The sequence below is a fragment of the Malurus melanocephalus genome, unplaced genomic scaffold (assembly GCF_030028575.1).
Source record: "Malurus melanocephalus ecotype Western Australia unplaced genomic scaffold, MMel_1.1 scaffold_17, whole genome shotgun sequence".
Taxonomy (NCBI): domain Eukaryota; kingdom Metazoa; phylum Chordata; class Aves; order Passeriformes; family Maluridae; genus Malurus; species Malurus melanocephalus.
The window spans coordinates 943,004-964,635 of record NW_026623249.1 but is presented as its reverse complement, the minus strand read 5'-3'; the positions used below and the strand labels follow the sequence as shown (position 1 = coordinate 964,635).

Genomic DNA, 21,632 nt, shown 5'->3' with positions numbered 1-21,632 from the left:
AGAATATGGACCTTTGCCAACAAATACTTCTGCACAGAAAGCTGAGATAATTGCTCTGACATGTGCCCTGGAAATGGCAGAAGAAAAAAAACATCTATACAGACTTGAAGTATGCATTTGGGGTTGTACAKGCACACAGAGCCATTTGGAAAGAAAGGGGACTGTTGAACTCACAAGGAAAAACATCAAACATTCACAAGAAATATTACAGCTGTTGGAAACAATCCAGCTACCTGAGAAGGTGGCAATCATGCACATTAAGGCACACCAAAAGGTGAGCTCTGAATTGGAGGAAGGAAACAAGCTGTGGACAGAGAGGCAAAAAGGGCACCAAAAGGTCAGATATGAACGGAAGGAGCCCTGATCCCTGACAAGAGGATGAGTATTTTACTTCCTCCCAAGACCCCCGGAGCCCACTACCAAATGACACTGCGCAGGCGTGAGCACATGGAAATGCCTTTTGAGCTCATTATAATACGAAACGGGGATAGATCATGCATATGTATAGGCGAATTTCGAAACTCGGTGAATGTGTAACATGTAACCAGATATATACCAAGCAATACCGTGCTGGGGGTGTGCACGGCTTTGAGAACTACCTCCCATAYACCCGGCGCTGCAATAAACATACCTACTTCACAACTTAAAATTATATAAGTTGCGGAGTCTTGCCCAGATCATTTTTGGATCACAACCACTACTTGTTTATTGTGACTAAGCAGCAACACACATTACACGCATTCTGAAATGGCCAGCAGCACCATGCTCTGTCTCTCTTTATGTGCAGGTTCACATAAACCACAAGCCAACCTGCTTCAGTGATGTTGCCCAGTCRGGAGAGGGCATTCACTGTATTCCACTTGTCCCAAATACAGCCTGCCTGAACATCAGGCAGAGCAGAAAGCATGTATAAGGGTAAATTAATTAAGCACTGGCAGAACTGAAAGGCAGCTAAAACCAGCTGGCTGTATTGTCACYGAAACTATGGGAAAAAGAAAACCCTCTAACACTATATTTAGAGTGATAGAGCTGCACCTCAGAAACTTCATTTCTAAAAGTATCTGTGTAAAGATGCATCAAACTTACAAATCAGGACATCTGCAGGACCTGAGTCTGCAAATCTTTTGCCCATTTAAGTTTCWGTAATGAAACCTGAGACTGAAAAAGTACTCAACAGATGGGAAACAGGGGCCTGATAAGAGATTTTTTTTTTTTAATCACGTGAGCTGCCTTGCAGAAGTTTCCACAAACATGCACGGAGATGTGGTCTGAAGGAGTTCCATAGGCTGAGGTCTCCAGTACGCTGTGAGACTGTCACCTCCAGGCAGCGGCCAGGCCGGAGATGGCCCCTGGCAGCACCGGCAGTGCGCCGGGGCAGCCACCGGGCGAGGCCTGGGGCGCCGGGCACACAAGCCACAGAGCTCCCGATTGTGCTCGGACCAGGAGGACGCCACCGATGACAATCACAGGTGAAAATGCAGGAAGGAAACCTGGACACCACTTCTGGGCGGCCCAAGACCCCGCTTCTTCCCGGCTGGGTACAGACCCACCTCAGGGCAAACAGGTGCCCCGCGGGAGCGGGCGAGACAGCGGCAGCTCCTCGGGAACTGAATCCCGACGCCCCCTCCGCGCTGCCCGCTAGGTTTCCCGCGTCCAGCCCGACGGGACCGGCCCGTTCGGTCCGCCGGGCGGGGGAGGCCGGGGGAGGTGGGAGGAGACGTGGGAAGGACTTCGGTAGCCACTACAAATCTGGTGACAGACCCGCCACCGGCACATGGCGATGGGCAGGTGGGTGAAAGGGCGGCGGCGGGGCCCGGGGCSGCCGTGGGTGATGGGCGAGTGCGCGGATATTCCTCCCGCCGCCGCGCGTTTCCCCGCACGCCCCTCCGCCGCCTGCTGCGCTCCCCGCCCGGGCGGGGGTGTGGGGCTGGCGGGGGCGGCCCCGCGCGGCACTGACGTCGCGGAGGGGCCGCTCCGACAGGGCGGCGTTCGGGGCACCCAAGATGGCGGCGGGTGAAGGGTGCGTGCGGGACCGGCGGGCGGGAGCGGGAGCGGCGCGGCGGCTCTGCCAGCCCGCCCGGGGCCGGCCTGCGGAGAGCAGGTGCCCGGCGGAGGGGAGCGCGAGGCGGGGGACAGCGGCGCCCTGCCCCGGGGAGGGACGATAGCGGCGGCGCGGTGCCTGCGGAGGGCACCTGAGGAGGCTTTTATTGCCGCGGGGGCGATCGATTACGGTGTAGGGTCGGGAGAGCCGCCGGCGGAGCGGGACCCTGGGACCGGTCTCCCACGCCGGACAGCAGGGGTTCTGCCCCCTTCCCGTCGCGCTCGTTGTGTGGCGGGGAACCCCTTCGTGGGGCCCGCTCCCTTCCACGTCCCGGGGGGGCCGGGAGGACGTCGAGGTGAGGAAGTGCACGGGGAGGAGCGGAGGGTGGCGGTGAGCGGGGCYCGCCGCTCATGGTTCCTGCCTATTGTGGCCAGAAAAGTCGCGCCATGTCGCGGTGCGCTGGGAAGCGCCGGACCTTTTGCGGGAAAGGCACCGCGGCACCGAGCCCTGGGCCAGCTTAGCCGTGGTGTCTGTACGGACAGGGGCTGTCAGAACAGGAGCTGTTAGGACAGTCAGAGATGCTCGTTTTTCTCAAGGGGAAGAACTGTCAAGTGTAAATTCAGACCAGTAAGAAACGCTGTGTTTCTCGTGCTTGTGTGGAAGTGCTTCAGTCTGTATTGTTTATCGTCAAGTCTCCGCTGCAGGAGATGCGCGGATATTTGGAGTAGTAGACATCGAATGTAAAGCTGTATCGCTGCCTGTGGTGTCCTGGGGTAAATGGCCACTTCTAGGCAGCACTGGATGTACATTCCTTAACTGGTAAAAAAAATAGACCARAAAAAGTTAAATGGCGATCTGCACAGCTCCAAAGAAAGGAGGSTGGGGGGGGGGGGGGGTTTCTTGTCAAAGKCCTTTCTGTTAGAAATCGGAAATAATTTACAACATTTCTTTTTGAAGCGCTGCTTTGAGTTGGAGTCTAAACTGTTACGGCTGCAGGACTGTACGAAAGCTGGAAGTTAGGCACATGAGTGTTTCGTTGAGTTGTTTTCTTAAAAAAAACACGTTTAAAAAAGCAATAAAGCGGTACATCTGCCTTTTAGTTAGTGTACTTGTTATCTAAAACTTTCCGTTGTTTAAGTACCCATAATTCCTTGGTTTTAGACATTCAGCAGGTACTGTGAACCTGATGAAAATCGTTTGGTAAAGGGTCATCTGATTAAAAAGCCAGAATATAAGTGGGGCACAAGTACACACACACAGGTGTATATAATTGTAGAACTATGTACTGCATTTCTAGTCTAATGCTTGAGACTTCTCATTTATGTGYCAAGCAATTAATTATGGAAGTAGTGACTAAGAGAAGAATACATCATTGAATTTATGTCTATAGTTACATTTTATGAATTTATCAGCTGCGAAAATGAAGCTTGAATTCTTAAAATCTTAAATTCTTGTTTGCAAGCTATACACATGGAAGAAAAACTTCGATTTTGCTGACTTCTAARTTATTTTGGCATCAAGTCCTTTTTTAGCTCATGAATTACCCAAAAATGTACATTTTGCCAGCCATTCTTGAGTGGAACAAAAGGAATGAGCATGTCAGTAAGGCTGAAATATGGTACAATAAAATAATCCTTTTCCAAATATCTTTGTTTCTAGCTTCTGAGACTTCGGTGTAAGAAAAGACTTTTGTATAACTCTCTGTTTTCAGAAAACCCAATGCTTTCAGTAGTACTGTTCTGTATGCTAATAGTTGTTACTTTGCTTACTACTTCAGCTCAGGTCTGTGGTTAAGAACACAGGGGGAGGCTCGATCTCTGAAGTGCTGGTCAACTAATWCAAAGTTTCTTTGTGTGTGTGCACAGAACTGAACCTCAGGAGAGAAGAATGCAGAAACTAGTGCTGRATAACTTGCTTTAGGGAATTTTAACATTGGAGCATTAGCTTACGCTATTTTATTCCAGCTGCAGTTTTCTAGTAGGTGTGGAAATGAGCATGAAGTATTTTCTCTGTTTCTTCCACCATTATCTGTCACTTCACTCCTATTTTTACTCTCAGATCTTTTGCCAAGTTTTTCTTCTAAGGTACAGTTTTAAATTTTTTTGAGTTGATGCAGTCTTAGTACTTCAAACATTGATGATTTCAGTGTGCTGCTTGACATTCATCTGAAGTTTTCTTGGTCTCACTTGTCTTGTGAGACTAAGCTTTTTTGCAGTCTTTTCGGATATTTCTGTCTTTTTGACCTAACTGCATTTTGATTTCTTCACTTTTTTTTAAAGAAAAACATATTGCCATGCTAACTTTCCTCCCCCTCCCCCTTCCACCCTGTGTCCTTTCTCCACACATCGACGTAGGTGGGAAAATGTCACGCTGGCTTGGTTGCTAGTAGGGGAGCTGGAGCTTTAGGTTTTTCCCTTCAAGGTGCTGATCTTGCGCTTTTGTAGAACTGTGTTGCTTTTGCTTGAAGAGTTTGATTGTGCAGTCCTGATTTGTACACAGGTTGTCTTTAAATCAGTGGACTGCTTTTGTCCTCAGTCCAGTATCTGCTTACACTGAGGCAGATTCAGTCTTGAGAATATTTTTAAAAGTGTGAAAAAAATAATCTCACCGTGTAATCTTAAAAGGAAGAAAAAATAAGGCACAGGCTTTACGCAGTGACTTTAAGAAATCCAGAATAGTTGACCTATCAGATTCCTCTGACTGACAACATTGCGGTGTGTGACAGCCCTGTGGGAAGGCAGGGTTTAGTGGGTTTTTTTCTGGTTTGTTGGAAAGCACTGTTAATAATACAGTGCTTTGCAGTATAATCTATTTATGTTAGCTCAAAACCACAAAGATGAGTCTTGTCACTTAAAATTCCCTGTTGGAACTGGATTTCATTATTGCAGCACATTTTACATAGGTATTACTGTTCTGAATTTTATCAGTATTATAAAGGTTCCACTTTGTTGGGTAAAGAGGTTGTCAGACTAGAAGACAGGAGATAATGCTAATGGTCTTATTTATAAAGACAATATAAAAAGCAAGCTTACTATATACACAACTATTTGTAAGAGAATCTGAAGCCTGCAGATAGATTGCCTTTTAGAAGGAATGAATGCTATGGGTGCAAGCAACTTGAAAAAGTTAAGCAAGCCATTACTTTCGAGATCTGTTGACCAAAGCACACAAGACATTTCAACCTCCTCTAATACCCTGTGGCTAGTGCTTGATCTGGGAGTTCTGAATGGGTGCCCCGAGGTCATGGTGCCTGAAATTCCTTGGTGCAGTTAGTAGGGACTGGAGACAGCTCTTAAGTCAGAATGAATGAGACAGGTTAATATGGACATATGAAACCGTCTGCATTTTTTTAGTTTCTCTACAGCTGGTTCAAGCTTTTCTTCATTACAGAATAAATTCTTTACCACACATGCAGTGCTGGTTGCTGATTGTGTGCTTAGAGAGTTATTACAGCTCTTATGTTGGCATCTCTATKCCAGCATTTTAAAAGGCACTAGGCGTGGACCAATTAACCAAACAAAGCAATTTTTGGTTGAATTTTTTAACGACAGTTTTTTATCGAGGTACCAGACAGAGATTAGAGCTTCTTTTTCTAGCCAGCTACAACCTTTTACGTGTTTCCTTTCCTTGGTGATGTCATATCCTTGTACTTCAGGATTCCCTCYATCTAATGGTTATTGTACACTAAACATCTGTGCTGTATTGAGTAACCCATTCTTGTGTGCTATAGAATTGTAAATGGATAAATATTAGTGAATTTAAGGAAAATACCTGGGATATTGTTTTTTGGGTTCCATCCAGAGTTGTGTAAATGACTCAGTGCTTTTGTAGTRTGATTTATTTACCTGTAAAGCATACAGTCCAGGACTTTGATATTGTACTGTCTAGGCTAGATCCAGAGCATGGATTTGTTATGGCAAACTTATCTTACTTGGCATATTCTGGATATTTGACAAAGCTTTGAACTCCTCAGGTGAATTAYATGTTTCATCTGGCAAGCACTGTACATAATGGTGCTGTGTGCTCTTTGGCCCTTCTGGTYAGTGATGTGGTGGGTAAAAATGCCCCAGATCAAATAGAATAATTTTCTGATGCATTATCATCATTTATCTCTAGATGATATAGTTAAGCAACATAGTAAAAGAAAATGGTGAAAACAAGAATGAATCACTGTCTTTTTACTTTTTTGCTAATCAGAGACTGTCTGCTCTGGGTAAATGCACGGAAGGAAGCAAAAACAACAACTTTGAGCTAATAAATCCACCTATACAAACTTAAAAAAGGCTATAAGCCAGTGCTAACCAGATTTTTAAATGATGTTTTGAAGATCTGGATTAGAAAGGTTGGTTCAAAATACGGGCTTTTAAAAAGTTTGCAGTAACTCATGTAGAAACCTCCTGGTATTTCTGTCTTAAGTAATCTAAGTTCATCTTTGCCAAATCACTCTGACAGAGTTGTTAGGTTGATGTGTTAAAATGTAGATATTCAAGACACATATTGTAGAAATGGTATAATAGGGTGGACTGAGTGCAGAGGGGCAGTGATTTAATTAGAGGTGTGGTTTAATTAAGGGTTTGAGTTGTATAAAGCCTCATTTGTCTGAACTGTTGGCACTGTATAAACATAATAAATTTAAGTGAACATTGCACTTCTGCACCTGTATGCTTGGGCATTGAATTTATAGGAGGATTTTGGAATCACAGAATGGTTTGAGTTGGATGGGACCACAAAGATCCTGTAGTCCTACCCCCTGCTGTACAYGGGGACACCTTCCATTAGATCCAGTTGCTTAAAGTCCTATCCCATCTAGCCCTGAACACTTTCAGGGGTGGGGGCATCCACTGCTGCTTCTCTGAGCAGCCTTTCTCTCTTTAAACCGTGTTAGTACCCGAGCTTCATAACATAGCATATTTTAACAAAGTCACAGTTCCTTAATTAAAAAAACAACAAGCCAGGTCTGAGGTGTAGCTAGTATGCTTCAGTCCTGAGCAGTAAAGTATGGGGAGTATGAACAGTGGTATGCAAGTGGTATGCAGGCAGTTTAGTCTGAATGTGGAACTGCTGTTGAAGGTGTTGAGTGTGGCTCCACATGACTGACTACCTTCGTGTGTTTGGTGGGACTCGGTTGGATGATGATCGTGGTTGTAACCTCAAGTATGAATTTGGTACGCTGCTCTTGTAAAAGGGATACTGCTGGGTGCTAATGAACTATAACTTTTTTTCTTTTTAGTTGCAGATTAAAATATCATGGACAGAAAACAGTTTGGATGATGTGTTTTGCCAGCATGTGTCTGCAATTTCAGTTCTAACAATGGATAAGTGTAAGCACGTAGGACGTCTGCGACTGGCTCAAGATCACTCCATTCTCAATCCTCAGAAATGGCATTGCATGGACTGCAATACTACGGAATCTGTGTGGGCATGCCTCAGCTGCTCTCATGTGGCTTGTGGAAGATACATCGAGGAACATGCACTAAAGCACTTTCAGGAGAGCAATCACCCCGTGGCATTGGAAGTAAATGAGCTGTATGTGTTCTGTTATCTCTGCGACGATTATGTTCTCAATGATAACGCAACTGGTGATTTAAAACTATTGCGGAGTACATTAAGTGCAATCAAGAGTCAAAACTATGAGTGCACTACTCGAAGTGGGAGGACTTTGCGTTCCATGGGTACAAGTGATGACTCCTACCTTTCACATGGTGGTGCCCAAGCCACGCTTCGGAATGAAGATCGAATGTTCACAGCTCTCTGGCACCGACGGCGTGCGGTCCTTGGCAAAGTCTTCAGATCATGGCTTGAGTTGACACCTACTGGAAAAAGAATTTTGGAAGAAGAAAGACGTCAAGAAGAAGCAGAGATTAAAAAGGATGAAGCTAAGAAGAGAAGACAAGAACGAAAGCGTGAGTTGAAAGCAGAGATGGAAAAGATGCCTCCAAGAAAGAGCAGTCGTTTACAAAATCAGATTAGAATGTCCTCAAAAACAGAACCCTGCCCTCAAAAAACATTTCGGAACAGGAAATCCGTAGCAGAGCTGAAAGAAATATATACCTCAGATGAACTGAGAGTGAAAAAAATAAGTGACTCTCCAATTAAACGAAGGCCCACAGTGACTCCAGGAGTAACCGGACTAAGAAACCTGGGAAACACATGCTATATGAATTCTGTCCTGCAAGTATTGAGTCACTTACTGATTTTTCGAGAATGCTTTTTAAAGCTTGATCTCAACCAAACTCAGGAACTGCTAGCAACAGCAACCAATGGTAAAAGATCTTCATCTAAACGCATGTCAATAGCTGTCTCAACATTACATGTAAGTGAGAAGAACCAAGAGAAAGTAAAGGAATCATGTTCTGTGAGACGGCCTAGTTTATCCTCTGGATTGAGTGGAGGAGCATCAAAAAGTATGGAACTCATTCAGCCCAGGGAGCCCAGTTCAAAGCATATTTCTCTCTGTCATGAGTTGCATACTCTGTTCCAGGTAATGTGGTCTGGCAAATGGGCACTGGTGTCTCCTTTTGCCATGCTTCATTCTGTGTGGAGACTAATTCCAGCCTTCAGAGGATATGCCCAACAAGATGCTCAGGAATTTCTCTGTGAACTTTTGGACAAAGTACAGCAGGAACTGGAGACCACAGGGACCAGATATCCAGCTCTCATCCCTGCCTCTCAAAGAAAACTTATAAAGCAGGTTTTGAATGTGGTTAATAACATTTTTCATGGACAGCTATTAAGTCAGGTATGTTTTATGATTACTTTTTTAAAGGTGTTTAATAATTTGTAGTTCTAAATTTACACTAGTCAGTCGGGGATGGACATACTTCAAAGGCTTGCACATTTTTAACTACTGGTTGGGGGGTAGTGAGGATATATTGCACAGTTTCCAGAAGAAAGATCATATCAATAGAAGCCACTCCTGTCACTCCTGTAGCACCCCCACCAAAAACCAGGCTGTGCAAACCCTATATACCTGGTAATCATAGCAGGTTGTTATTTTAAAACACACCTTTCCACCTACTAAGAAATATTTGTTTGCTGTTAAGCACCAACTTATTTGGAGAAAAAAAGAATTTACAATTCTAATTATCTGGCTTATCACTATAGTGATACTAGATAAAAGGTGTTAAAGAAGGTGTCAATCTCGTGTAAGTGGAAAATGATTATGTAATGGATGTCAAATAGGATATTATTTCACTAAATAGCTTGAATTTGAGATTGATGACCAGTGAGTAATTGCATGTCGTGATTTTATGTACAGAAATACTAATACGCCTTGTCTGTTACAACACAAAGATAGAGAAGGTTCTGTCAACACAGGAACCAAATTTGTGGGGTGGAGGCAATGGTGGTTTTCCTTCTTTCTGCGTGACTATTTTTTTTTTCCTTTTTGGTACTTTTCAGCTCCCTGTTAACTATGTCAATGTGTTCACTGACTGTTATGCATATCCCAAATGTACAAATGTCTGAGTACTGACTGAACAAACAAATGCTTGTTTCTGTTGAATTAATCTAAAAACTAACCACATTGCAGCAGAACAGAAGTTGGGAAATTCCTGGCTCCCTGGAATGGATCTGTAGTATACATGAATATTTTACTGTGGGAGTGCAGAAGCATTTGACGATTATTGTGTGTAAAGAAAAGGTTTAATACAAAAATGTCTGTTCCTGGTATTCTGACTTTTTGATCAATGGTTTAATGTTTTAATATGTTGAGCTAGAAATCCAAGTGGTTTTTGACTAAGGTAGGATTGTTCACTGCTACAATACCTGTAAACTTCATAGTAAGGTTAACAGGGTTGTTTGCAGCATATGTCAACCTTCAGGCATCCTAAGTTTCGTGAAACTACTGGAATGTGTTAGATCTATCAATAAAACCAGATCACTAGCTGCCTTCTGGTGGCCCAGTACGAGCACTTCTGTCGGCATACTTCCTTTCCTTGGGTAGTACATACATTATTTCAGTGGTGCACAGCTGGAAGTGGTATGTCGTGAAAGATTTTTTGTTTGAAAATCCCATTCCTCTCCAAAAGAGCAATTTTGTTAGCAAAATAAAGTAATTGTTTAGGAATACTGACAGGGCTTGCTTGTGTTCCAAACCTCCTTATGGTATTCATTGCTTTAGTAAGAATTTTCAAGGCTCTAAAGACACAGCATCATTTCAGTAATAAATGTGACCTCTGCCACATTTTTTTAGCTTTATGTGAAGAGGTTTGTGACTGGAAGCCCTCCCAATCTTCCTGAGATCAAGAGGGGAGTAGTGAGAATTCACTTTTAAGTAAACTAAACCAAAACCAAATCAAAACAAAACCCCCTCACTTCCACACTATTGAGTAAAACGAAAAGGGAATTAAGCAATTTTGACATATCCTGTAACTTTTGTGAATACAGTACACAGCTCTAACTGCAGCTGCTTGATGTCTGTACAAAATACAGCCTTGATGAACTCAAGAATGCCTGAAGCGAGGGGAAYATGGAAAAGAGTATTGAGGCTGTTATCTGTAGTAATTTCTCCCTGACTCATTAGTTCCCACAGACTGTCCAAYGCTGTCCCCTCCCAGTGTTCCCTTTGTCTTCTGCCACTCTTTTGTTTTAGTTCAGTCTTCACTTGCAGTTTTGAACATGATAAATATTAAAAGGTAAGCCCATCAGATTGACATTTCTTCCTTGTAAAGTATATTCAGGTCATCTTAATGATTTAGTGCCTGGTGTTTGCACATGGAAGGATGAGCTTTAAAAGCTCTGTTGAGCAATTATTTTCCTTTCCTTTCCTCAGTAAGATTTCTACATCATGATTTCACTAGGCATTTGTCAGAACTGCTTTAATGAAGTTAACAAAAAAGACAAGAAAACATCCATGCAGGGCTGAAAAAAAMCCCTGAAGTTCTTGCTATGTCATCACATCTTTAAACAGTGTTTGCCCTTAAAAGCAAGGAGTGTATGTTCAGTCCTTAGAGGCTTAACTTTATCTACCTGTAAGATAAAGTAATACTCATAAATATGGTAATAGAAATAAAATAATATGTAATACTGTGACAGTACTACAGTTTCTCTAGAAGACAGTTGGAGCYGTTCCCGGCTGCACTTATTAAAAATAGGATGTGAATTTTAGAGTATTTAATAAGTTATGTCTTACTKCATTGAAAAGGGGGAGTTGAAGGCTGTGTTTCTGTTTTAGAACTCCTAAAATGTTACTACACTTACTGGCCCTTTGTACAGAAATTATAAATTCAAGATACTTGATTCTGTGAGTTATTCAAGTGCCATGAAGTCAATCTTCCTGACCTTCAGACCTCAGGTACACTATGAACTACTCTTGATAAAGTACACAGAGGATCTGTTGCAGTGCTGATAAGATTCGTTTTTACTTAGGTACCGCATTACTTTCACACGTGCAGCAAAACATTTTCCCACTTCTTGTATTTCTAATTTAATTGAAGGGAAGTTCTAATTCCAAGTTTGCCATCAGTCTGCTGCTGTTGAAGTGCTGCCTGGTTCAGCATTAACTGAATTTAGGATATAAGATGAAGAAAGCAGAGAACTAAATGTTTGACAATCTTATACAAATTACTTTTTGATAACTGTAAAAAGTTTTGGGTGATGTCAAAACAATTGCACCTTTTATATGAGGTAATTCTTGTGTTACGTTCTCAGCTGATTTAAAGTAGGTTTTCTTCATCTGCTGCTTGAAATATTTTACTATTTTATGAATCACTAGACTTGGTAATGGGTAACTCCAGGAACCACATGAGCAAATTGCCTCTGTTTTATTTTATGTTTATTCTAATATCCCTTTCAGGATTTCAGCTTTTTACTTTGCGGTACAGACTGTGAAACTTCAATACCCAGTACATCTAAGAGAAGTTTTAAGATCTGCTTTATAGTTACAAAATCTTGCCCCTCTGTTCTGTCTTTTCACATGCTGGTCTTCCTGCAGCRGTTGTCTGGAGAAAGTGGCTTGTACCTCTCAAACCCATTGGGCCTGAGCAGACGCCATTATATCTATTAAAATACTAGTTATTTTCAATCCCTCAGTGCTTGTACTCTCCTGGAAGGTACTCTCTGGCTTCTGTCCTCAGTCTTTCAGTGGGAAAGGAGCTCACTGCACCGTGAACTCATGTGGCAGTGGTAAACTGGCCCACACTGGTTCATAGATCTTTAAAGTACACTTCAAGAGCTCAAGTGTGTTAGCTGTTGTATCTCTGCAGAGTTATTTTGGCTTGTGTTTTTTTAGATGGTACCAACTAAATAACACAATATGCAACAATTTYAAAAGTACCTGTATTTTAAATTTTGTCCATATTAAACAAGGAAGTGTATTTCCAAAATTAAACAAAGTTTATTTCCAAAAATCCAAAAATTGAAATAGCAAATTTTTTTGTGTGCCACTTGTACTTAGAAATCATACAAGCAGAAATTCTTGTACAAGGATAAAATTCACCTTAAGCTTCCTTCTCCAGGCTGAACGGTGCCAGCTCTCTCAGCCTTTCCTCATAGGTGAGATATGTCCAAGGCCTTTCATCATCTTCCTGGCCCTTTGATGTACTCATCCAGCATATCTGTGTCTCCTTTTTTTTCTGAGTGCTGGGCCCAGTGAGGGCTGAGGAGGGGGGAGGRATCACCTGCCTGGACCCGTGGTGATGCTCTGCCAAATGCAGCTTCAAAGGGTGTTGGCCTGCTTTTCCCTAAGAGCACGTTACTGGCTCATGGACAGTTTGTCCCCCAAGTCATTCTCTTCCCACGAAGCCTGGGTGCCTGGATGCTTGGGTGATTGCTGCCCAGGAGCAGGAAGTGGTGTTTCCTGTTGMAGAACTACATGAGGTTCCTGTCGTCCCATTTCCAGGGCCTGTCCCACTCCTGCTGGGTGGCAGTGCCCCCAGCTGGCCTATCAGCCACTCCTCCTGCTTTGTGTAATCTGCAAGCTCCTCAGAGTTCAGAAAAATTTGCTCCAGTATTTTTTATAGCAATGCCAAGTAAGAACTAGCCGCTGATACCTCTAGGCATGTTTTAAACATCCTAAGCAGCTTGATTACTTCCTTATCATTTTTAAGGTGGAAGCAAAATGCTTCCCTCTGCAGTGATCAGAGAAATGAATATGCCAAGCCGCAGAGTGTGAAATAGGTTCTAACCAGTGTAGTATGTAAGCTATTCTTAAAGTGTATTTCAGGATAGATTGTCTGAGAAAAGGGGAAATGTGCAATTTTTGACTTGTTTGAAAGTCTTTGGTTTTGGGTTACATGCTGTGAGTTTGCAGGAGAATGCTGAGGGTGATCTGTGTAGTGCTGGGTATTAAAGTCTTCCACTGAATAGATTGTTAAAAAGATGAGAATATTGAGTTGGTAGTGGGAGGATTTGCTCTTAAACCAGTTGATGTCCTGTATACTGATTTCGATATTTAGATGTTAGTCTTTTTGCTTCTATGTTTAGCCTGAGCCATAAAATGATTGTCAAGTTGCTTTCCAGGTAGATGAAAGTAACATTTTAAATCARTCTGTAAGAGGCCGTTGAATCACAGTCCACAGTTTGCTGTGGTTATGCTTTATGCTATTCTGCTAAATAGATAAAGATTTTTTTGGTGGTGCTATATGCTTATYGCTACAAAGTTCAGTTGGTTTTTTTAATGCTATCATATTCTGCACTGTAGCTCGCTATATTCTAGAGGTCCCCTTAAACTTCAATTAGTTTCCTGTGGAAAAATTGATTTAATAATAATTATATATATGTTTCATCTAGTGAAAGCACAAAAATAGGACTGGCTGTTTTACTCTTCTTAAAAACAATAAAGAAAAAAAAGCATTGGGGCAGAGGTGGTAAGAGTTTTCTTTCTTCCCTGCAAGTGCAGGGAACATAGGCAAAACAATTGATGATGAGTTGGCTTTTTCTGCAGCAATATGTTAACTATTTTCTTTGGCTGCATTTACACTGAATGCCATCCAGGGCAGTGGCTGTCCATCAAGTTATTGTGGCCACAGTGATGCTTGTCTGAGTAGCCTCCATGCTTAGCTTGAATCAAGAAATCTGATCCAGCTCTTTTCAGTCTGGCCTTTGGCCCATGATTGAATACTAAGCTTTAACCGAACAATTGTATTCAGTACCCGTGTTTCAAGGCTTGACAGGGTGGTAGGGCAGAACATAAGGTAGAGATTTCAGACTAGCTAAAATCTGTAATTTGCTTTGCTCTAATGTGAACTTCTCATGTGGCTTTATTATAAATGACAGCATTAAAGCTTCCTGTAATAGCAACTATGGATTACAGTGGGAAGATGGAATCAAACTGAATTTATAAAGTATAATCATAAAGATAGATGTCACTAAGCAGATTGCTAGAGTAGACTCACTCCCCTATTACTGTGGTGCATACTTACACTATACAAAGTTACACTGGACAAATGTATTAAGTTTTTGCCCTTTGAGTTCATGTTTGGCCTTCTGTTTGTTTTGTGTTTTATAAAATCTCATCTCTTTCAACCAATTTTTGAACAGTTTTTACAATTTCTGCCCTTCATGAAAAAAGAAAATCTGGGTTGAACTGTGTGAATGATAATGGAGTGTGAGATAAAGGAGTCCCATTTAGGACAGAAAGAAGAGTAATGGGAATGTTGTGAAGCTAGGGCCAATTGTCAGGCCAGTGCAGATGAATTCCACAAAAGGCTAGGAATCCTGCTTTTTTAGTAAGCTCAGGCCTGGCTAAGAAAAATACTTGAACCCATGTTGCAGCCATGCTTAGTTCTCCTTTCCCACAGCGTACAGGAGCAGTGAGCGCACAGCAGCTGATGGGGTTGGGCACGCACTTGCCCCGGTGTGTCAGGTTACTGGGTTGTTGGCAGCTACATCAATCCCAGAGTCTAACTCTGCTKCAGTGTCACCGTGAGGACTGGCTGGCATTTGAGGAAATCAGTGCAGCTGTGTATCAGTACAGGGTTTTGTCTCCACAAATCGCCTTTGCTCACAGATGCATGGCAAGATGACAAGCAGCTTTATTGCATCTGTTTATATTCTTCAGGTTCTTTGACTGGCAAAAATTGGGAGCTGGGTGTATTACTAATTTCTTTTTCTCTGGGATAATACTCATTGACTAGTTGGGAAAGAAGATCTTAACCTAGATTATTAACATAAACCACTAAATTTAAAACCTCAGAACTTGTTAAAATTATCTGTATTGAGTTCATGCGTGTTCTTCAACCTGAGCTCATTAATCTTAAGTGTGCATTCATGGGCAACAAATCCTTAAGCAACTCATCAATTAAATAAACTTTTGGCCCAACAAAATTTGTGTAGCAGCAATCTGTTAGTCATTCTGGGTTGAAACTGGAACGTGGTTGAACTGTGGCCAAACAGCATTTTGTCTCCCAAGTCTAGATTTCAGCTCTGAATTACTAATAATTTGTGGCTTTGAARTGTTGTCAGATGTTAGTACTTACAAAAGATGCTCCTGTCAGTGCAGATTTAAACAGAAGAATCTCCTCTTTTCCGTCATGAAAGTTTGAAGYTTTGTTTTTTGAGAACAAGGCAGTGGTGTCTTCATCTTAAAGCAATTAGCAGCTTTCCTAACTGCCCTGCTAAACATTCATGCTGGGGCACAAATCCACAGGTGCACGAGGTTGCTAGTGCAGAGATTTGAGTACAAGTTGTTGCAGCTAAGGAGTGCGGTTACTCACAAGAACACTTCGGRGGAAGATATACCAAGAGGTGACAGATCAGTCCTTACATAAATGATCATGAAATAACAAAGCAGGGTGAATAATAACCTAACTGCAGACCTTCAGAGGAAAACAAAAGAGCTTCTGAACAAAATTGAGTGTATTTTCATACTTGTGTAGGCGTACTAACCAAATTGAAGGGAACTATACTGAATGTATGTAGAACAGCAGCAGCGTAAARGAGTGTCTGTGAAATAACAATCTTTGGATGTCACATGAATTTTCATTCCTTTATTACTATGTCTTTGTGTTGGTTATTCCAAACAGCTTGTGGTGTTTTCCTAAATAGGAAGCGTGCAACACCTAATTCATTCTTTCCAGCTTAGAAAAGATACTGCTTTTAACTTACTTTCCAAAGTATTTAATGTTATAGTAAATTAATTGTCCCCTGGTGTAGTATCTGCATTTTCCAGGTTGACTCACTTCACTTCTTTACATTTTATTTATGTTGTCTTACTGCTTGTCCTTTCCCTAGTGTGACGATGGATCCACTTACTGAAAGAAGAAATAAATTATTTTTACCTGTTAATTTTTCTTTGAAGAAGTGTGCTTCCTAATCCAGGCTTCCCTGGAAGACTTACAAAGTAAGAAGGATATGACTTTAAAATCCCCAGCTGTTCCTTTTTTTTTTCTTTTTTTTTCCTGTATTTTTTTTTCTTTTGTGTGTGTGTTTTTAATTTATTTTTAAATTAACCTAGATTATAATTTCTCGTGTAAATTTTCCTTTTGGAGAAAAGACTCCTGAGACTTCACCAGCTGCTTTCTTTTGGACAGTCACAGACAGAACATTTTGACACAGTTTTTGTTTCTCAGTAAAACATAAGAACACTTACTTATTTGTGATAACAGTTTTGGACATGCTGCTTCAGAGAAAAGAAACTAGGTGTATAATTTCTTTTGTTAACTGACGTCTTGTCTTTGGTTACCCTTGGCTATGTCTAGGAAAAGAATTTTTTTTTAGAGCTATATTATGGTACACTTTCAGCAAAGTAAATTTTTGAGTGTAAGCAACTGGTGAAATATCTTTCATACAGGTTACATGTCTTGCCTGTGACAGTAAATCAAATACCATAGAACCTTTCTGGGACCTGTCCCTGGAGTTTCCCGAGAGGTTTCACTGCAATGGCAAGGAGATGTCGTCTCAGTATCCATGTCTGCTGACAGAAATGCTGGCCAAGTTTACAGAAACTGAAGCTTTGGAAGGAAAGATATATGCATGTGATCAGTGCAACAGTGAGTAAAGGCAGTATGTATTCATGCATACGTTCTTTGCGTAAAATATGAACTGAAGTTCAAGTATAGAAGTGTTAAAATATGTTGCAAACAAAGACCTTTTTATGTCCTTATGTGGTCACTTGACAGCTGTTACTTGCCCCCTAGAAGATTAAACTGTTCAAAAGATGTTTTGAAGTGTGAGGCTTCGTTTAGATATGGTCTCATGACACATTAATGGGGTTTCTAATACTCCCAGCTGAAGAAACTGTCATCTTTTTAAATTAAGGTGACTAAATGTGAGTGACCACAAGTATTTTTAACTTGCATCATAAAATAATCCTTGCAAAATGGCTCTCAGAATGTATCCTTTTTAAGAAAGCACGTACCATAGATATTTTGGTGGATAAATGCACAAATTCGGTGGATAAATCTTAGACTGAAATACAAGGCTGTTACCTAGATTTGTATTGTATAACTGTGTGTTTGACCTCAGCAAAACGAAGGAAGTTTTCTTCTAAACCAGTTATACTCACAGAAGCTCAGAAGCAGCTTATGGTGTGTCGACTACCTCAGGTTCTCAGATTACACCTTAAACGGTTTAGGTAAGTAGTACCATAACAGAAAGTGTTGCAAACTGACAGATTCAGTCTTGCTCTACCATTGCTTAGGATCAATGTTTTTCAGCATTAGTTTCATTTCCCTTTACTAGTACGATGAGAAATACTTACTGTAAACTTCTTTTTCTTGTTCAGTTTAAACATCAGTAAGATATGTTGTCAGTAGGGAATTAACTTTTTGTATTTCAGATACTTGCGATTTTAGTACCAAAATTATTTCATCCTTGTTTTTGGTCAAAGCCTATTAACCTTGCTGTGAACTCTGTATTGGTAAAGATTAATCTGTGCTATCTCGAGGTAGAGTAAATGCTCATAATCACTAATGCACAAACCTGGACTGTATTCAGTGAAATCTCAGATAACCTTTCTATACCCAAATACATAAACGCATTTAGTCTCAGAGTAGGGAAGTGGACACTGCATCTGTGTGAGCTCTTTGCCCACACATCAGTTGTGTCTGTCCTTCATACAAAGGAAACTGAAAATGAGATAGAATTAATGAGAAATACCAAAGAGGTATAACAGTATAATATAGAAGAGGTAATAATATGAGAGGTATAAGAGTGGAAAGTATTTCCTACTCCCATGTACAGATCTTAAGATGGGTGTTTCAGAAGATAACAGGAGGTACCACAGACATATTTAAAAGGTCTTAAAATAAAGATGTGAAAGAGGAAGCCTAGAAGAAACCCTAGCATAGTGAAAACGTTATGTTAAAACAAAATCCAGAATRCTGTGTTCTTTCTTTTACAAAAGCATTAAGTTTTCATTTGACTTAACTTTATAGGTGGTCAGGACGCAATCACCGTGAGAAGATTGGTGTACATGTTAGTTTTGAACAAATGCTAAACATGGAGCCTTATTGCTGCAGGGAATCCCTYAAGTCTCTCCTGCCTGACTGCTTCATCTATGATTTGTCTGCYGTGGTAATGCATCATGGGAAAGGATTCGGCTCAGGGCACTACACTGCCTACTGCTACAATCCCGAAGGAGGTAGGAAGCAGCTGGGAAATGAGCAGTGAGGGAGAAAGGGGTGTTGGTAATTCTAAACTGATCACTTGTAGCTGCACTGCCTGGAATGAGAAGTGCAGCTCTGTAGACCAATAGTTCAGTTTTTGTATTGGCTTGTTAAATGTGTTCTAGGTATAAACTCTCTTGTAAGTCTTAAGAAAGCTAAGCTGCGCTTTTAAAACATTGAGGCAAATATATCCGATGAACTGAAACAATTTACTATTTGTACACAAYTCATTAAATGGGATCAAACACTAATTAATTACTAAATATAGTGCAGTTACTTAAAAGCAATGTCCTAATTTTTTTTTCCTCCTTGTTGTATTTTCTTCCTGTAGGATTTTGGGTACACTGCAATGATTCAAAACTCAACATGTGCACTATGGAAGAAGTATGCAAGGCTCAAGCCTACATTTTGTTTTACAGCCAACGACTTACTCAGGCAAATGGACATGGTAGAATCCCATGTCCTAGCACAGCTGAAAGCCAGCAGTACACAGAATTAGCTGGGTGTTCCATGGACAACTGTAGCAGCTAATCCAAAGCCAGTTAACTGTGTGTATGGGAAAGATTTAAATAGTCATAACTATGTATTTTTAAATGAAAGTACAGTATTGTACTTATTCAATGTTTATATAGTTCTGTATTAGTTGAAGTACTCTTTACAATGGTTAGTGAAAGTTTTTATTGATAAGTAACTTTCTAAGTACCCAGAATTTCAATACAGCTATTTTTTTAAGGAAGAGATTGCTATGTGCATTTAACTTTTACCTCAGGCTATTTTTTTAACCTGGTTTTGTATTTYGATAATATTTTTGAATTGGCTTAGAAAACTTACTTCAAAGGGGAACTGATATTTTTCTGGTTAATTTTCTGTATATGCTKGTGTACACTTAGTAGTATAGTTCTACTGATAAAGTGATTCTTAGTGTCTTGCAGCAATGGTTCCTAGGTCTTAGAATATTGATATTGACCAGCAAGGAATGTTAAAACATGTCAGATGGTAACTGAATTGTTCTGTGAAACTATTTTGCAACCTTGAATGGCTATACTAAACATACATTGCTAGAATTTCTTAAAATCTGAACTTGAGGAAACAGAGCATGAAGTTACTTTCATGTATGTAAGAGGAGATCTTAACACAAGAATGTATCTTTACCAAGACTTGCATGGTCTAGCCTTAACAAGCCTGACAACTTAAAACTCAAGTGCCAAATTCAAAGTATGTTAACAACTAGGAGCTTTTTATTCCAATCACTTAAAAGACTTCCTTAAAGAAACAAGCAAAAAACTCATTAACCTCCAACAACAAAAGCCACACTCACTCACCCCATTGTCATTGCTACAAGAGTATTAGCATCCATTTTCTTGAATTGGACCGGCTTACTTTAAGCTGTAGCAAGCATTGTCTGTGTCAGTCATCCCTTAACAAACAGCTGATGAAAAGAAGCTGCAATGTTTGCATGAAAGCATTCTCGGTCCAGTTTCATTACYCCCAACTGTTCTACCTTATTCTACGTGGTCCTACCACTAGCGTTAACAGAGCTGTGCAGTGAGGAGAATTTACAAGCAGAAATTACCAGTCCTCCACATACAGCAGTTAATGCCAATTAAATTTTAATTGTGAACCTATTTTGCGTAAGTCCTATGCAAATTGTTACCTCATCTTCTGCAAAGTTTATACCTCAATAAAATGCCTTGATGTGGACAGAAAAGCATGTGTGTACTGGAGTTAATTCCTACATTATCATTACATTTTCTAAAATTATTTTTAGATTTTGTCCAACATGGGTTAAGGCATTAGCTGTACAACTGCTTTAGCCATCTGTCACTGATTTAGCAGCTGTTTTTATTAATGACTTTTGCTATCATTTCTGTTTCTGAAAGATGYCATATGATAGCAAACACGTGGCAGCCTCAGATCTCAAAGTTCTTCATCTTGTGCTCATCCTAATTAAAGTATGCAAAACAGTTTAGGTGTTGGTTTGGGTTTTTTCTTGGTTGGTTGGGTTTTTTATGGTTTTGGTATTTTTTTAGACAAAACCCACCTGCTGAAGTGAGTGATCCAACAAATATACTTGTTATGGTTGTTCAGTGTCTTTCAGATGYTTTCCTCTGCTGCCCTAGCTGGTGAGGAAATAAAGGTAATTCAGACATTTTTTCTAGTTACAGGTAGTTCAGAAAATTTGCCTTTCAGGCTTCTGATGTTTCTACTTCCCCCAGCTGCATCTCTTACCAGATCCATAGGTGTCTTCAGAGACTCAAGCAGTAATGAAAGAGCCTAACTTTGGACTTACAGAAAGTAACTTGGGTGTGAGAGTTTATTAGTTTCAAYCATCGCTATTAAGCATATACTCAAGTCCCTTAGAAGCAATCTTACCCGGCCATCTTTACTAGAAAGATTGCCTAGGCTGTGCTTACAGCTATTGCCCTGCATTGCAGCGAAGATGGCTAAGTCACAGGACTTTCTCGGAAAGGTATCTTCGGCCCTGCAAAAGAAATCCAGCTTTCTTCCCATTGCTGCTCTTGGGTAGAACAAGAGAAGGGGAGAGTTCCAGTCCTCCCATTTAAAGCAGTGGGGAGGGTACAGATATTAGTGCACTCCACCACAAGGATGAGCTAATTCAGGTGCTCTTCTCCACCACTTCTGCATCAGTTCTTAATACTTAGTTCATGTAGTAGCTCTGCACCCTTTAACCAGATTAAGGCATAAGGCTGTTGGCCTCCTTTGCCATAACGGCACGTTACTGGCTTATGAACAGCATGTTCCCCAGGTCCTTCTCTGAACAGCTGCTTCCCACCCAGCCTGTACTGGTGCTTGGGTGATTCCTGCCCAGGAGCAGGACATGGTGACTCTCTTTGTAGAGCAGTATGAGGAGGTTCCTAGTCTCCTTTCCTGGGCCTGCCCTGCTCCCCATTTTGTGGCAGTGCCCCCAGCTGGCCTCCCAGCCAGCTGGGAGGCACTGGTTTTGTGGAACTGGAGGCACTGGTTTTGTGGAACTGGAGGCACTCCCGTTTTGTGTCATCTGCAAACTTGCTGAGAGATCACAG

The 21,632-nt window shown here is 41.2% G+C and overlaps 1 protein-coding gene across 5 annotated transcripts; it reads left to right on the top strand.

Annotated features, from left to right (window-relative positions):
• The first annotated feature begins 1,649 nt into the window (after nucleotides 1–1,649).
• Nucleotides 1,650–20,542, top strand: USP44 (ubiquitin specific peptidase 44). 5 transcript variants are annotated; one of them, XM_057387060.1, is made up of 6 exons: nucleotides 1,650–1,788; nucleotides 7,272–8,780; nucleotides 16,773–16,971; nucleotides 17,447–17,555; nucleotides 18,358–18,563; nucleotides 18,920–20,542. In XM_057387060.1, exons 2-6 carry the CDS (start codon nucleotides 7,353–7,355, stop codon nucleotides 19,117–19,119), a joined length of 2,142 nt encoding a protein of 713 aa, XP_057243043.1. In that variant the 5' UTR covers nucleotides 1,650–1,788; nucleotides 7,272–7,352; the 3' UTR covers nucleotides 19,120–20,542. The 5 variants fall into 5 exon arrangements, with proteins under 5 accessions (XP_057243043.1, XP_057243036.1, XP_057243059.1 ...); XM_057387053.1 differs by lacking the exon at nucleotides 1,650–1,788 and adding an exon at nucleotides 1,945–2,020; XM_057387084.1 differs by lacking the exon at nucleotides 1,650–1,788 and adding an exon at nucleotides 2,082–2,101.
• Nucleotides 20,543–21,632: the final 1,090 nt, after the last annotated feature.